Source organism: Psammomys obesus, unplaced genomic scaffold (genome assembly GCF_907164565.1).
Source record: "Psammomys obesus unplaced genomic scaffold, mPsaObe1.curated_primary_1811, whole genome shotgun sequence".
In the NCBI taxonomy this organism is placed as follows: domain Eukaryota; kingdom Metazoa; phylum Chordata; class Mammalia; order Rodentia; family Muridae; genus Psammomys; species Psammomys obesus.
Window position 1 is genome coordinate 1,877,905 of NW_026590405.1, and position 17,594 is coordinate 1,895,498.

Below are 17,594 nucleotides of genomic sequence, written 5' to 3' on the forward strand. Positions count from 1 at the left end.
AACCACAGCACCTCTGAATGCAGCTTTGGAGCTGATGAACCCCGCACTGTGCCTTCCACAGATACTGAGAAGAAAGCCTTGGGTGATGCCAAAATGGGTTTGTGTTCCCTGAGAGGCACCACCTGTCCCTCATCCCCGAAGGAGGCTCCTGCTCCCTGGCCTTTCCTGCTGTCTCCTGCACGTATGTATTTACTATGGAAATACCAACCCACCGTCCCCTGTAAACCCAGCACAAATATGACTCCTGCTATCCAGAACAGGATCTCTTCACTGACAAATGGCAGGGTGGACATAGGCCCTGGTCCCTTGCTCCCGTGCTCATACCTTGCCAGGGTTTCAGGAACACAAAGGGCACTGATGGAGCCTCTGGGTCCACAAGCTCTAGAATACATACATTAAGCATCCAGGATGCCCAAGGCAGTGCGTATACCTTGGGGTGATCAGTGCTGATCCTGTAGCTGGCTCAGCTTTGCAGAATTACCATCCTCCTAAAGTCATGCCTGCAGCCTGGGGCTTTCTCCCCACTTAGTAGAGTCTCCTTGTGTAGAGGCAGACGGGGATTCCTCTGCCAAAGGCAATGGACAAAGAAGAACTAAAAACTGCATTATAAGGCCAAAGTCTACACTTTTTTTTTTTTTTTTTAAGCCTGATCTCATCCCAGAGTGCCCACCATTGGCTGAGGGCTGACTGTTATAGACAGGCATCCCCCAGACTCTTGTGGGAGAGCAACAGAGAGACTCCTGTAGAATTTTGGACTTTCCATCACACTGGGGAGTTTCCATGACAGTCCACACCTGCAGGTGGTCTGTAGAACTCAGCTTAGAAGAGGTGCGGGAGCCCAGAGTAGGCTATGCCTCAATCAATATGTGGGCTGCATCTGTGATCCTCAATGTCCTTGCCCCCCAAAGAGGTTGACCACAGCATGGGGGCTGGCCCAGGGCGGCTACTCCATCCCACAGAGGTGCAGAGAACAGAGGAAAAGGTGGCCAGGGTCAGAGCTGTTAGGGGCTCTGACAGTTCTGAGCAAACAGGTGGAAAGTACCAAACCATCCACAACAGAGGTGTGACGGAGTCAGGTGCTGGTGATGCAGATAGGGGTAGAGACCAGCTGGGGGCCTGCTACAGGCAGGCCAGCTCTGTACACCACCCCGTGGTTTGAATCCCATGTGTCAACTCGAGGTTAAAATTGGTAACATAGTAGAAAATACTTACAATACCGACAAAACTATCAAATAGTCGGAAAACAAAAAAGATAAAAGGAGCTCAGCAGTTCTCACAAACAGGGGATTTCTTGTTCGTTATTTTTGTTGTTGTTGCTGTTATTTGGTTGTTTTTGTTTTTGTTGGTGGGTTCTCAGATAGCCCAGGTTGGCCTGAAAATAACATCACTATGTAGCCAAGGATGACCTTGAATTTCTGATCTCCCTGCCTCTACTTCTGGAGGGCAGGCATTTGCTGCCATGTCTGGTTTTCTTTGGCAGTGCTGGGCATTGAACCCAGGGCAGGCTGCCTAATAGATATCCACAGCTGAGCTGTATCCAAAGTCCTGTTGTTTCCAGTGGAACACCACTGTGTAGACCAGGCCAGCCTCCTAGCCACGGCCCTGTCTGTGCTCCCCACGTAGCTGGACTACAGGAGCTGATCTGTAGACAGAGCCTGGCCAGAACTTACATTTTCACAAAAGAAGAAAGAAATGGAAAGGTATGCCACTGCCTGGATTTAGCATCTTGAGAACTCAGATATTTCTTAATCTAGAAGTATAAAAGAGTTGCAGTCAAATTAACACTGAACTCGAGCTTTAAGTGCTCGTAACTGCTGAGCCATCCTCCAGCCTCAATGCAAAAATTTTGCTTGTTTGTTTGTTTGTTTTCTGAGACAGGGTTTCTCTGTGTAGCCCTGGACTCACTTTGTAGACCAGGTGGCCTGGAACTCACAGAGATCTGCCTGCTTCTGCCTCCCTAGGTGATGGGATTACAGGCATGGGTCACCAAGATGGGCTTCAACACAAAAAGTTTTAAAGTGTGTATGTGTGTGTGTGTTGGGAGGTCAGAGGACAAACTGTGGGAGTTGGTTCTCTCCTTCCACCATAAGGTTCCATGGACTGAACTTAGGGCATTAGTGTTAATATTTGTTTTAAAATGACGCCACGCATACAAAAGACATTTTATAAGAGAGATTTATTGGATGGAGGTGGAGAGATAGAGGGGAAAAGGAGGAGAGAGAGAGAGAGACATGGTGGCCCCCCTCAAAAGAGAAAATGAGGCAGAGAAAGCAAGGGAGGAAAGCAAGAGAAAGGCAAAGTGCCAGGTTAATCCTTTCATAGTTTGTGCATGTGCAGCTGAACCTTGTCTGCTGGTGGGCACATCAGGTGGACAACACATGATGACATCATGGGTTACTAGGCAACCCAGAAGCAAGCTGCCCATAGGCTGCCCATTAGGCTCAGTGGCAAACCTTTCCCCACTGAGCCATCTTGCTTGGCCTTTTGTTTGTTTTATTTTTCAGAACTTGACTAAAATGTACGCCATGCCAGGTAAGTGCACGTGCATGAATGCACTTAAATAAATACAATAATTTAAAAAAAAAAAACAATAGGCCTGTCTTAATACAAAATGTTTCTACATAAAACATCATGAGACACTAAATGCATTAACAGTACTGGGTGTGTTGGCTCATGCCTGTTTTCCCATCACCCAGTAGGCAGAGGTGGGATTGCCCTGAGTTTGAGGTCAGCCTAGGCTGCATAACAAGTTAAAGGATAGCCTGGGCTACAGAGTGAGACCTGGAAACAAGGCTGGGCGTGGTAGCACATACTTTTAATTCCAGCATTTGGGAAGCTAAGGCAGCTGGATCTCTGTGAATTCCAGGCCAGTCTGGTCTGGTTTTCTACAATGAAATTTGTCTCAAAAAAAAAAAAAAAAAAAAAAGGCATTGATAAGATGAATAAAATATTTCTAACCCTTACATGAGAATATCCTAGTATCTTAAAAAAAAAAAAAAAAAAAAAAAAAAAGGAACCTTCAAGTCAGTGAAAAAGACAACGGAGAAGGCCGACAACTTCTTGCAGGGCATTTTTTTAAAAAAATACCCAAATGATATTGGGCAGTAGCATTGCATGCCCTTAATCCCAGTGCTCAGAAGGCAGAGGCAGGCAGATCCCTGAGGGGCCATCCTGGACTACATAACGAGTTCCAAGCCAGCCAGGGTTACGCAAAGAAGCCTTGTCTCAGAAGGAAAAAAAAAAAAAAAAAAGACATCCCAAATGTTAAAAAATAATGAAACGGAAGTCTGGTGAGACAGCTCCGTTGGTGGAGCATGAGGTCCCCAGAGACACACCCTTGGGTTCCATGGCCCCTCATCTGTAATCTCAGCGTTAATGAGTTGGGGCAGGAAGATGGGAAACTCAAGGTCCACCTTGATTACCTAGCGAATTCCAGACCAGCCAGAGATAAGTGAGGCCCTAGGGGAAAAGGGAAAGAGATAAAAAGTAAAAGCACTGGAAGAAGCAGGTTTAATTCCCTTACCCCACAGCCCTCAGCTGCAGGCCAGCGGCCACACCGGCTTCTCTGGGTGAAGACTGATCTGTGCAAACAGGTAGCTCATGCCAAATCTCAGATCAGGTGTTTCTCCAGCTTCAAAGTGTTCATCAGCCTGCGGTGAGGTGTGGGGACATGAGGACAAGATCCCTAACACACTTGGCAGGTTGAGCAAATGTGACAGGGGGGCTCAGGGCCCCTATTCCTTAACGCCCAGATTCAGACAAGGGGCCTTCTGTAATCCGCCCACTTTCTCATCAGCTCCTCATGCCCGAGGGCTTGGCCACGACGGCCCTGGCCTGGATCACTGGGCTGAGATGAGTGGTCCAGACTGAACCTTGTGTCTCTCACAGGCCCGCCCAGTGAAGCCTGGCACCAGGAGCTGTGTTCCCCGGTTCTCCCCACAACTTTGCTCTCCATTATAACCACTGTAACCACCGTGGTATCTATCCTCGAAGGGACTATTGGCCATGAATAAATTCACCTTTTAGAGCAGCTAGGAAGAATAATTGATTAAGCGTTCTGTGAGAGGTTTGCAGGTCTCCCCTCCCCATCGCCCACAGGTACCAGCAGGACATCACCCCGTGGTCCTATAAGTCCTGCTTGGTTGACTTTGTCTCAGCCTAAGGCTCTCCCCCTCCCCCACCCTTTGTCATCCTCACTCCAACCATTGCTCCTTTGCCTTACCCATCCCCCTCGGCACAATCAGGAACCCTACCTCCCAGCTCTCTAACCTCAACTGTAGGAAGCCTAGAGCGTCCCTTCCCGCAACCCCACCTGATTTCAGCCTCTGAACCCTACAATACTTCCTAACCCCTCCTCTGAACTCCCTGTCTCTCCCTCCTCCACCCTTCCCCGAATCCTTCTCCCACTCACAAGGCTCCCTCAGAAGCTTCAGCCCCACCCCCATCCACCCCACCCCCACTCCTTCCCTCAATACCCCCACGTGCTGGGCTCCTTAAGCCCCGCCCCTGAGTGCCTGCCCCCACACCCTCAACCCCACCATCCCGGGACTTAATTGGCTCGGCCCGGCACTGCGCTCTTATCTCTACTTACCTTAATGTCCCTTCTAACCTTCCCTCTGTCTTCCTCCCCATACTTTCCCCACTAGGCTCCAAGAGAACCCTTACAGGCCCTTCTCATCATCTCTTTGCTTTGCAGGGTTCTGACGACCCCGCTGACACGCCCGCCCGCCGTCCCTTCTAGCAGATCCTTCTAACAGACACCTCAATGGGTTCCCAGGAGACACCCTCTACCCGCGCCAAGACCCCTGGAACCTGGAACCTGGAGAGTACCGACAGCTCTAGCCCCGACTCTCTCGGCCACCTGGAAGAGCAATGGGCCAACTCCTGTGAGATCCTCAGTCCTCTCTTCCTTTCCTTCTCCCCTCTTCTTTCCTTACCTCCTCTTATTCCACAGGGCCCTTAGGGGCTCTGGACTGTCTCGCTAAGGCAGGAGCATAGGTCCTAGAGATCTCAGCCAGGTCAGAGGGGGCAGGGCCACAAGGATGCGGGGAACTGGCCTTTCCGCCCTGAAAACGCGTTGTTGGCGGGGGACTTGATGGATGAAGGGTACTCCACAGGGCATCTTCTCCTACCAGGTATCTCAAAGCTGATGTTGCAGGGTTTTGCTTTTGTTTTGAGTTTAGTTTAGTTTAGTTGTTTTTTTGTTTTTTATTCTTTTTCGAGACAGGGTTTCTCTGTGTAGCCTTGACTGTCCTAAAGCTCGCTCTGTAGACCAGGCTGGCCTCAAACTCACAGAGACCCTCCTGCCTCTGCCTCCCTGAGTGCTATGATTAAAGGTGTGCACCACCACTGTCTGGCTGATGTTGCAGTTTTTCTGGTCCCTAATCACCCAGATGGGCGGGTAGGTGTCATCATGGCTTGGCTGGGCGGTCTAGTGGGTCCTCGACTGCTGTGTTGACTACAGGTACCTTTGACTGTTTCCCTGCATGTATCTTGTGCCCCTTTGAGGCATCCCTGTAATGATGCCCTCTCGATCTGCAGCCCCGGACCTGAAGGATGAGCATAGCAAGGACATGGAGCCAGAGGACTCCAAAGAGCTGATTTCCTCAGCTTCACCCCCATCAGGCAGAGGTAAGGTCCTATCGAGGCAACAAACTTACCCCTTTGATCTGGACTTTAACTCAGGCCAGTAGCATCCAGGACAGCACCCCCCACATACACAAGAGCAGGTAGTCAGTGGGTGTCAGGGGTGTGGGGGAAATTCCTTGTGCCCTAGGCACCTCAGAGGACAAGTTTGTCACACATATTCCAATGAGGAGCCAGGAGATGAAAGGGGCTATTTACTTTTCTCTTCCAGAAATCATCAGGTACGAAATCTCTGTGAACCAACGTAACATCGAAGGTGAGTTTGCACATTTACCTGTGACCCAGAAAAAAGACAGTGCCAGTCCCACCAGAAAAGCTTGCTTCGGCCTCAGTCAGCCGTCCCAGAAAGTGGGGAACAATCCTGGTGCCTATGGGATGTCCTTTCCCCATTCCCCCCCCCCCCCGCCCCAGTACAGTACCACATTTGTTTAAAGCTCAAAGCCTGCAGTTTGATTGTGTTCCTGGGCTGGGCTTGGTGGTATGCACAACATTAATCCCAGCACTCAGGAGGCAGAGGCAGGAGGATCTGGGAGTTGGAGGCCAGCCTGGTCTATAGAGTTCCAGGAAAGCTAGGGTTAAATAAACAGGAAAACTGTCTGGAATCCTACTCCACCTTCCACCCCTACCTCCACCCTCAAAAAAAATTTGTGTTTGTATCAGCCAATTCTATAGTCTGAATTGAGACTATGCTGAGTTTTTGATAGCATCTACTTATCTCCAACTGATGCCCTGGGTTCTCTCCCCAGTATCTTACAAACTGGGTGTGCAGACACACCCTGTAATTTTAGGATTCTGGAAGTAGAGTAGGAAGAACTAGGTCATCCTTTGTGACCCTGTCAGAAAAAGAAAGGGAAAGGGGTGGGGATGTTTATCCCAGCTGGGCTGGTGGCACAGGCCTGTGTACTCAACAGAGGCAGGCAGATTTCTGTGAGGCCAGCCTGGTCTAGAATGTCTTAGAAAACAAACAAGCAAAAAGTGTATCCATTAATAGCCACTCCAGAGCACCTCAGTCAATGATCTATTTCTCCACATTGGCCCATTTGGGTTTTCATGGGCATTTTAGAATCATCATTTCAGGTCTGCACAAAGCCGATCTGGGAGTTTGGAGACAGTCTGCCCTTCATTTGGGCAGACTGTCTTGGTTTCCCATTCAGTCCTCCAACCTATGACCCTGACACATCCCTCCTGGGTCTTTCTCCTCCTCGTTCATCTCTTGGATTGCTTTTGCTAAGCCTGTCCCCCACTTTTCCCTCTGGCTCTCTCTAGACGTCTGCCTCTGTTGTGGAAGTCTCCAGGTGTATAAGCAGCACCCCTTGTTTGAGGGGGGAATATGCGCCCCCTGTAAGGTAAGCAGGGAAGCGGTGGAACTTTCTTGACTTGGCACTGTAGAGGGAGGTCTCACACACACAGCCTTTGCTCCTTGCTCAGGACAAGTTCCTGGAAACCTTCTTCCTTTACGATGAGGATGGGCACCAGAGTTACTGCTCCATCTGCTGCTCGGGGGGTACCCTGTTCATCTGTGAGAGTCCAGACTGTACCAGGTGAGGCCCAACTTCCCATTGCTCCTCCCACAGGAGTCATGCGCAACGTGGGAAGAGGGTGCTGAAGCTCCACGCCTGTGCTGCCTCTTCGTGAATGCAGCCACCACCTCTGTCCTTACACAATAGGAGGGGTGGACCCAGGGTGCAGGCCGCACATTCACCTTTAGCTGTTAAATCCCGGTCCTGAGCTCCATCCATGGCCGTCCCCTGCCCTGGTCCTTTTGTACATTTTTCTCTTCCCAGCCAGCTGCTCCCATGTATGGTTTTTCTCAGAGTCTTTAAAATGTGTGTGTAGAGGCTCAGGAGGTGGCTCGGTCGGTGATTAACAGCAGTGGCTGCTTCTCCAAAGGAGCTGGGTTCAATTCCCAGCACCCACATGGCAGCTCACAACTGTCTGTCGTAACTCCAGTTTCATGGGATCTTATACCCTCACGCCAGTGCATGTGAAAAAAATTAAATTGCTGGGCGGTGGTGGTGATGTATGCCTTTAATCCCAACACTGGAGAGGACGAGGCTGGCAGATCTCTGCGAGTTCAGGGCCAGCCTGATCTACAAAGGGAGCCCAGGATAGCCAGTGCTACATACAGAAACCCTGTCTTGAAAAAGAATTAATTATTTTAAAAAGTGTGTACAGGCTTCAGAGTTGTGGAAAGGCTGAGGGGATTGAGGTCTGTCATTGTGGGTACACCCACCTCACCTATTCTGTTGAGCCCCCTTCCCAGCCTACACCAACCTAGGCCCACCAACCCAGCACTGAGAGCAAAGCCAGAGAGTAACAGACAGTTCCCTCGAGAATGAGGTGCTGGTCTGCCTTGCGGCCCTGATGGCAGTATGGCTTGGGTCACTGTGGGTTTTTTTTTGTTTTCTTTTTGGTTTGACTCCAGATGCTACTGTTTTGAGTGTGTGGACATCCTGGTGGGCCCGGGGACCTCAGAGCGGATCAATGCCATGCCCTGCTGGGTCTGCTTCCTGTGCCTGCCTTTCACCCGGAGCGGACTGCTGCGGAGGCGGAGGAAGTGGCGCCACCAGCTGAAGGCCTTCTTTGACGAAGGGGGGGTAAGGGCAGACTGTGTGGAGGCTGGGTCCACCATTGCAGGTGACTGGCGGTTGAGTGTGCACCTCACTGGATAAGGCCGAGGCCTTCGCCTTAATGACCACAGGCGTTTTTCCAGTAGAGAGCAGCAGCACTGATGTTTTGTTGTGATAGGATCTCTGGTAGCCCAGGCTAATCACAAACTTACTGTGTAGCTGAAGGTGACCTTGAACTCTTGATCCTCTGTTTCTACTGAATGCTGGGATTGCAGGCATCACGATTATAAGGACTGAAGCCAAGGCCGTGGGCTCCACAAGTTCTTTCTTTTTTCTTTTTTTTTTTTTTTTTTTTTGGTCTTTCAAGACAGGGTTTCTCTGTGTGTAGCCCTGGCTGTCCTGGAGACCAGCTCTGTAGACCAGGCTTGGCCTCGAACTCCCAGAGATCTGCCTTCCTCTGCTTCCTGAGTGCTGGGATTAAAAGCGAAAGCATGCAACTATCACCTCCCCTAGTTCCACCAGCTCTTTACCAACTGAGTTACATCCTTCATCATCCTGGTGTTTTTTACAAGCCTGGGCATGATTACCGGGCACAAGTAGGACAGGAGCCCTCTTCACAGACTCCTAAGTCCATCACATTGGCTTGAATGCTTAGGCAACACAGCATCCCCTGTGCAGCCATGGCTGCCACCCCAAGGGTGAAGCGCAGAGGTGGCAAACCAGTCAAAGATGCAGAAGCCTGAACTGGGCATCTTCCTTTCCCCAGAAGGGGGGTACCCAACATAACCTGATTTGGAAGTAGGGTCTTAGTGATGGCACTTAGCTGAGCTTGAGGTGAGAGCGGCTTGGATTGAGGCAGCCACTTCGTGAAGAAGAGGATACTCTTGTAAAAGAAGGAGTTTTGGGGGGTTGAGATACACAGGAGAAGACAGCGTAGTGGGGGAGGCAGTGGTAACACAAGGCCGGCAGGAGCCACTGTGGCCAGCTGCTGGGCTCTGCTTCAGATGGTTCCCTGAAGCCTCGGAGGCCACCAGCCCTGGATTTCAGGCTTTGGGATTGTGGGCTGTGGGAATGGTTTTGCTCTCCTAGAGTTCTTGGAGCCTGAGACCTGCAGAGTTGTTCCCTGCTGGGTTCCACTACCCTCTAACTTCAGAGAAGCCATACCCTGTTTCCCTTTGTAGATATGTGGGGACCCAGGCAAGAGACCTAGACCTGGGGAGTGGTTGGAGTTGGCCTCCAGGGAGGGATGGATGAATAGCACTGATCACAACAGAGGTGGCTGGGCCTTAGCAAGCGAGTCCCAGATGGCTCCCGGGACGTTGTCTGGGGAGAGACTGTTGTCGGAGTCTCTTAAAACTGTAACTCCCCAGCTCTCCCTGAGCAATCAGCACAAATCCTCTTATCTTTTTCTCTCTTCCCTTTTTTCAAGGCAAGCCCTCTGGAGATGTACAAGACAGTGTCTGCGTGGAAGAGAAAGCCAGTTCGGGTGCTGAGCCTTTTCAGGAATATTGATAAAGGTGAGTATAGTCACATTAAACGACCTCTTCCTCGGTACTCCTTCTTGAGCTGAGAGAGCTGAGTATCATAAGAAAGCACCTACCTACCCAGCTGCCTGCCCACCCTGGGCTGGCCTGGCCCTACCCACCTACTGCCCACCCTGGCCAGCCTGGTCCTATCCGCCTACCTGCCCACCCTGGCCGGCCTGGCCCTACCTGCCTAGGCACCTAGGCAGGTGACGGCCAGAAAAATGCCCCAACTGTGTACCCAAGCAGGAGGGATGGTGAAGGGATCAGAGAAATAGAACCAAGATAGGGACCCAGCTTCCCAAGAAGAGGAAGCAGGACTGGGAAAGGGGCAAGCCTGAAAAGGCAAATGGCAATCAATGGCTGCAGTTAAGAGAGTTCTGGCAGGCTCCCTCAGCGTCCCCACTTTTGAACCCTCTTTCTATTATCTGAATCTCTTAACCTGGCCACGGGGTCCCATCCCTTAAACTGCTCTGATCTTCCCCCTCCCCCGTGCCCAGCAAGCACAGAGCCCTGAAGGTGCTCTGGTCCCTGGCCAAATCATACCTTACTTAGGGTAACAGAGAGTGTTCAATGACCCACAGTGTGTCACAGGGGCCCCACGTAGCACCTTAAGGACACCCAGTAAGGGCTCGGTTTGCCCAAGCCCTCATTCTCAGGATCTGGGGGAAATCCACCTGTTTTGTGGATTGCTAGCCTGGCTTACCCTCAAGCCAGCAAGTGAGAACATGGTTCAGAAATGCCGAGTTTTGCAACAAATTGCTTGCTTGTCATAAATCAACGCTCAGGAAGTTTGCCCTTGGGCTCCCGTCACTGAAAAGATCAGGCTGCTACTCCATGGCAGGAAAGTTGCACTGTCATGGATCGTCACTCTTGGGACAGAGCCCACATCAGCTATATCCATCTTGTTTCTCCTCCCCTCCCCACCCCCTCTTCCAGAGCTAAAGAGTTTAGGCTTTTTGGAAAGTGGTTCTGATTCTGAAGAAGAAAGACTGAAGTACTTGGAAGATGTCACAAATGTCGTGAGGAGAGATGTGAGTTGAGTTTGGGGGGTGGGGGGAGGAGGAATGAGAGGGAGAGCCCTGGAAGGGTAGGGAGGAGAATGAAGGGTGCGGTTTATTGCTGGAGGTCTCCAGGCCAGCATGGGGTCCTGGGTCTAGCCTAGAAGTTGGGGCCTCATTTGGAAGTCAACCCATTACTGAGAGAAATGGGAAAGTCTAAAAAACCTATTCTAGTTTGGGGAACTCAGGCTTGGACATCTTAGGAACTCTTACTTATGAGAATGACCCCCTGGATTAGATGATCAATCCCCACTTAGAAAGACAAATGGGATGTGCATTGGGCGTAGGAGAAAACAGGACAGGAGCCTACCATAGAGGGCCCCTGAAAGACTCTAACTAGCAGTGTATCAAAGCAGATATTAAGACTCATAACCAAACCTTCAGCAGAGTGCAGGGAATCATATGAAAGAAGGGGGAGTTAGTATGATGTGGAGAGGACAGGAGCTCCACAAGGACCAAATATATCTGGGCACAGAGGTCTTTTCTGACACTCCACCAAGGACCATGTATGGATATAACCTAGAACCTCTGCTCAGATGTAGCCCGTGGTAGCTCAGTAACCAATTGGTTTCCCATAGTAAGGGGAACAGGGACTATTTCTGACAGGAACTCTATGGCAGGCTCTTTGACCTCCCCACCCCCAAAGGGAGGAGCAGTCCTGCTAGGTCACAGAGGAGGACTTTGCAGCCAGTCCTGAAGATACTTGATAAAACAGGGTCAGATGAAAGGAGAGGAGGTCCTCCCCAATCAGTGGACTTGGAAAGGGGCAGGGAGGAGATAAGGAGGGAGGGAATGAGGGTGCATGATACAGCTGGGATACAGAGTTAATAAAATGTAACTAATAATAAAAAAATTAAAAAGAGAGAGAGAATTACCAGAGCTAGCCAGATAGTAGAGGCACATTCCTTTATTCTCAGCACTCAGAAGCAGAAGCAGGTGAATCTGTGAGTTCTAGGCCAGCCTGGTCTACAGAAGCCAGGGCTACACAGAAAATCCCTGTCTTGAAAAAGGGGAGGGAGAGGATTGAATGTGAATATCCAGGAATAGAGAGGCCATTGGTGAAGCAGGGGCTCTCTGGGCTCTGGAGAAGGGACCTTGTTTGCCCCCACTTTGGAGCGGGCTGTTTCTCTTCCTACTTGTCTAAGAAGTGACCCTGTCTGATCCTAAGTGGGGATTGTTTACGGCCGTCAGACAAGGTCCACCCTGCTGTCTGCTCCCAGCTGCTTGGCTCTCAGCACAGCCGGTGATTTCCCAGAAGGATGTGGAATTCCTTAGGCTGGTTGAGTGTGTGTACAACAGTTAGCAGAGAAAGAATCTCAGATGGGGACTGTCCTCAGGCCACCACTGTTTGGGCTTGTTCTGAGAGCTAGCAGTGTCTAGGCATCTAAGTGGGCCCCAAGGTTCAGCTAGGCCATTATGTGTAGGTCAACCAACAAGGTACATCACAGGGGAGATCAGGGGCCCTTGATGCTGGCCACCAATGGGGGAGCACTTGGCTTGCAGCCTTCTCTGTCCCATAAGTAACCACATGTGTGTTCCCTAGGTGGAGAAATGGGGTCCCTTTGACCTTGTGTACGGCTCGACACGGCCCCGAGGCTCCTCTTGTGACCACTGCCCTGGTACGTTTCAAGAAATAAGGCTAGGTTTTGTTTGTTTTTTGAGACAGGGTTTCTCTATGTGGCCTCAGCTGTCCTGGACTCACTTTGTAGACCAGGCTGGCCTTGAACCCACAGAGATCCACCTGCCTCTGGGATTATAGGCATATGCCACCACGCCCAGCTGAAATGGGGCTGTTTTCAGCTCCAGTCACCTGTTATCTCTGCTCTGTCTCTTCTTCTGCCTCATACCACCTCAGCCTTCAGAAAGGGCAGGAATCACACAGTCCACATTTTAAAACCAGCTTCCCTGGGGTATAACCAACAGATGGATTTGCTCACGCCCAGTGTTCTGTTGGGGTGGCTTCTAAACTAAGCAGACGTGTTCCCACCTCCACAAAGGGAGGGCAGAGGTACCCAGCATTCACAAAGGTGCTGTCCTGACCCTTAGTCCGGCTCTCACCATCTGAACCCATCTTTCCCCTGGTTCCTGGCAGCCTGGTATATGTTCCAGTTCCACCGGATCCTGCAGTATGCGCGGCCACCCTCAGGGAGTGAGCAGCCCTTCTTCTGGGTGTTCGTGGACCATCTGCTGATGACCGAGGATGACCAAGTCACAGCAGACCGCTTCCTTCAGGTGGGTGCCTCTGGGGGAGGGGCTTGGCCTGATTCCAGCGCTGGTGCCCTGGTGTAAGCAGGGCCACAAGAACATCAGGCGCCTGGGACACAGACTGTAGATTTTCAGGACACTGGTACCTCCAGGGACAGCCTTGAAGGGCAACCCTCCCCTCCTCCTCCACCACTCCTGTGCATGGAAGGCACGGCTACCCAGATCCATGTCCTCCTCCTCCTTTCACTTCTCAGCCTGCACACATGCGCACATCACACCATGGGGCATGCATGCCCACTCCATGCACTCACACATGCATGAACCTGCATACTGAACAGTCTGCTTTCCCATTTCACTTGAACTCTGACCATCGGTACAGCTGCCTGGGCCCAGTGGGCAGTTTCCTCCTGGGGTGATTTGGGCCGCCCAGTGGTGTGAGAGATAGCTGAGGTATGGATACAGGAGATGAGAGACAGCAAGGCTGTTACGCCCTCAGTTTGACCCACTGTGGGTATAGAGAAGGTGGGAACCCATAGGCACCAGGGCATTTCCCTGGGTACTTCACAGGGAAAAAAAAAAAAAGAAAAACCAATCAGGAATGAGAACCACTGCCTGTCAACAGCTGGGACTAAAGGTGTGCACCGCCATGACCAGCCGCTTGTGTTCCTGTTTATATTTGTGAGATGAATGGATCCTCTTCCCCTCTGAATGTGTTAATGATCTATGGTATTTGGGTTAGAGCTGCTGGGAATGAACTATCCTTGTATTCCTAGGAAAACCCACTTGGCCACAGTGTGTTATTCTTTTAACACGTGGCTAAAAACTGCTGAAAGTATTAAAGCAAAGAGTTTTGAACTGATGAGAGCAAAAGGAGGTTAGCCTGTGGTTTTCTTTCTTTCTCTCTTTTTTTAGGATCTTTGTCCGGTTTTTGTTTCTGCTTTGTGCAGCTTTAAAAAAATCTGTGTTGAGTGTGGTGGTACATGCTTTTGCTTTTAATCCTAGCAGAAGCAGGTGTAGCTTTGTGAATATGAGGTCACTCTGGTCTACCTAGTAAGTGCCAGGCAAGCAGAGCTACATGGTGAGACCCTGTCTCAAAAAGAAAAGAAAAGAAAAGAAAGAAAGAAAGAAAGAAAGAAAGAAAGAAAGAAAGAAAGAAAGAAAGAAAGAAATTCTATAAAAGCCCATCTATGAAAAAAAAAATTTTTTTTCATTGTTTCTTTGAGACAGGGCTTCTCTGTGTAGTCCCAACTGTTCTAAAACTCACTCTGTAGACCAGGCTAGCCTTCAACCCAGAGATCCACCTGCTTCTACTTCCCAAGTACTGGGATTAAAGGCTAGCATCACTGCTGCCCAGCGATTTCTCTGACTTTTCAGAGTTTGGGGAAGTTATATTATCCTAGAATATAACCCATGTAAGTGAAGTATAAAAAAGCATTTTTAGAGAGTTGATCAAAGAGATCTCTAGATTTCACTTCTTTGTAGTTAATTAAGGAAAAGTGAATAGTTGGGCATGGTGGCACAAGCCTGTAATCCCACCACTTGGGGAGGCAGGGGCAGGCGGATCTCTGATCACTGTGGGTTCAAGGCTAGCCTGCTCTACCAAGCATGTCTAGGACAGCCAAGGCTACACAGAGAAACCCTGTCTAAAACAAACAAACAAAAAAATCAAGAACAGAAAGAAAGGAAAAATGAATACAGTGCTAGCAGTGCCACTGAGGAGGCATCGCTGGCCTAGATGGTCTGTTGACTGTGTGTCTGTTTCCTGCTAACCCAGAGCCACTTCTTCCACAGATGAAGGCTGTGACCCTCCAGGACGTCCGAGGCAGAGTCCTTCAGAATGCTGTGCGGGTGTGGAGCAACATCCCAGGGGTGAAAAGGTATCTCCTCGGGGTAGGAGAACCTTAAAGGCTCAGGCAGAGAACACCATGCTTTCTGGTGGAGCCAGGCCTGCATAGACCCTTGCTCTACCTGGCTGTTTTTGAGAAACCTCTCATCCACCACAACTCTGCTCCAGGCACAACGGGGCTCAGGGTGTCCCTGTGTATGTAAGGACACTCCCCATGCTCACCCAATACCTCCTGATCTTGCCTCAGGACCAGATAAAAGTTCCCTCATTCTCAGGAGAACGTCCTCAGGCCTCGTTCTCCAACTGGGCAGGCCAGTTGCTCCCAGCCTTCTGAAGCCTCTGCCCTAGGAACACTCAGGCTCATACCTACACACTCATTCATATATACTGACTCAATTCCCTAGTGCGTTCACACACCCACACACAGACACCCACTTCTCACAGACATGCATGTGGATTGAGCTAGTTTGAACAGAGCCTTCCGAGGCGGTTAAGTCATGTTCTCTCCTGCCCTACTGTGAGTTTCTGGAAACTTCCCACCCACCTGCTCTATTCCATCATTCTCCTGGCTCCCAGCTTTCAGGACTTTGGTTGTAGTGGAGCGGAGGGGACATAACTTTCCTAACTATTCTTTTTGGAAGCTTCTGAGGTACTCTCCTGAGTACAGTCCTTCCCTGATCGTGTGGGCAGAGACATCTGCAAAGGGAGCCAAGCTCTGCTCCTGCCAGCTGTGGGCCTGTCGGGCATGTCACGCAGGCCATCCATTTTCTAACAAGCAAATGTACTTGAGAAGTAATTGCATGGTCCAGCCAATCCTCGCACATGTGCTGAATAAAAGGCACCTGCACCCCTTCTTTTGAGCTGGCCCCTATGGGAACCACCGTGTTTGAGCTTAGAGGGACAACTTCTTTTTTGGGGGAGGAAGGCGCTCAAAACAGGGGTCTCTCTGTATTCCTCCCTGGCTGTCCTGAAATTTGTGCCATAGACCAGGCTCTCCTCCAACTCAAGAGATCCGCCTGCTTCTGCCTCCCAAGTGTTTGGAGTAAAGATGTCCACCCCCACCCCCGGTGCCACAGCTCTTTTCTGATTGAGGTACCTGCTTTCTGTTAGGACCCTGCAAAGGAAGCTGAGGGCTCAGCGCACCTGCGCCTAATACTTAGTAAGGGCCACCTGTCTCCTGGAGGAAACTGGAGGCTGTTTGCTTTCAGGGTGACGCCACAGTGAGGTGAAAGACAGTTGTCCACTGAAGCAGGAACCGTTTGCCAAGTTCATGGGTGCTCATGAGCTATTTACTGTGTAGGGGGGGGGGGGAGGTGCTCATGAACACAGAGCACCGTATAGGGAAAGTAGAGCACAGTGCATTCTGACATGCCATTCGTTACTTTTTTCTGCCCCATGGGGTGGGATGGGGCTGGGCACACAGGAAGGGAGTGCCAGGATTCACATCTTCAAAGCTGGGGGACTCTAGGATGAAGCCCAAGGTTAGGAGCCCCTGGGGCATGGGTTTACCACTGAAGTGTAAGCTGGGTTTGTTGTCAGTCCTCCTGGGAGCAGTGAGCACACTTGAAGGGTCTCACTGATCTGTGTCCCCTTACTGTGTGTGGGTCATGGCTGGGATGGCTCACAGCCCCTCCTGGTCACTTCTAGGCTCCCTCTTCACCCCAAAAAGGAGTTCTGCTGGGCTGGAGCAAAGATCAAAGGCCTCAGCTGGTGGTGAGGTGGCGTGTGTGGTGGTGAGGTGGCACACACGCCTTTGCCTTTCATCCCAGCAGAGGCAGGTAGACCTCAGCCGTTCCAGGCTAGCCTGGGCTACATAGTACGTTCCCAGCCATCCAGGGCCACACAGTGAGATGCTGTCTTAGAGGCTTCGTGTAGGGAGAGATATTAGAGGTTTGGTGTTTCCAATCCATCCAGAGGCGGGTAGGAGGCGGGGCCTCTTCTCCCTCTGCTTCAGGCTGAGGAGACACTCAGCCTAGAAACCACAGGTGACCCTTCACCCTTCGGGAACCTCAAAAGCCCCCAGCCCCTGTCCCCACCCCAGCGCAAGGCCACATTTCTAACAGATGACTCTCCTGACTCTCCTCCGTAGCAAACACGTGGCCCTGACAGAGAAGGAGGAGCAGTCTCTGGAAGCCCAGGCCGGAACCAGAACCAAGCTAGCAGCCCAGAAAGTTGACCCTCTGGTGAAAAACTGCCTTCTTCCCCTGAGAGAGTACTTCAAGTTTTTTTCTCAGAACTCACTTCCTCTTGACAAATGAATCACCACACAGTGAAAGGAGAATCTTTCCTAGAACCACAGCAGCCTTCTTCCTACGGCCCTTATCCCCTCTGCAGAGTTTTCTTCCCTTTGCTTGCTTGCTGTTGGGTTTCTCCTGTTTGAGTCCCAAGATGCAAATTCCCCCCTGGGGCAGGTCACTGTGGGGGTGGGAGGTGCCCAGATCCTGAAGGGATATCCAAAAGTGTGTGTGTGTACCTGTTGTGAAGTTTTTCAAATATATTATAGGATTGCTACCAGTAGTGTTTTGGTGTGGTGTGTGAGAGGCCTTTATTCTTATTCGAAGTGGTGACATTCCCAAAGACACAAAGATGGTGGCTGTCTGCCGTTCTGCCACTTGTGGTCATATTGCCTTCACCACCTGCGCCTTCGGCACCTGCTATTGACTCTGCTGTGTGAAACCGCTCACCCTCCTGTCCCTACACAGGGCACCCCAAGCCACTGCCAAAGCTCACACCTGGTGAGCAG

The 17,594-nt window shown here is 50.7% G+C and overlaps 1 protein-coding gene across 1 annotated transcript; it reads left to right on the forward strand.

The window, feature by feature from the left end:
* Positions 1 to 4,765: 4,765 nt before the first annotated feature.
* Positions 4,766 to 17,109, forward strand: Dnmt3l (DNA methyltransferase 3 like). The gene is made up of 12 exons (XM_055607015.1): positions 4,766 to 4,886; positions 5,542 to 5,631; positions 5,858 to 5,902; positions 6,913 to 6,992; positions 7,075 to 7,187; positions 8,072 to 8,243; positions 9,646 to 9,733; positions 10,679 to 10,773; positions 12,344 to 12,419; positions 12,893 to 13,032; positions 14,797 to 14,882; positions 16,941 to 17,109. Exons 1-12 carry the CDS (start codon positions 4,766 to 4,768, stop codon positions 17,107 to 17,109), a joined length of 1,275 nt encoding a protein of 424 aa, XP_055462990.1.
* Positions 17,110 to 17,594: the final 485 nt, after the last annotated feature.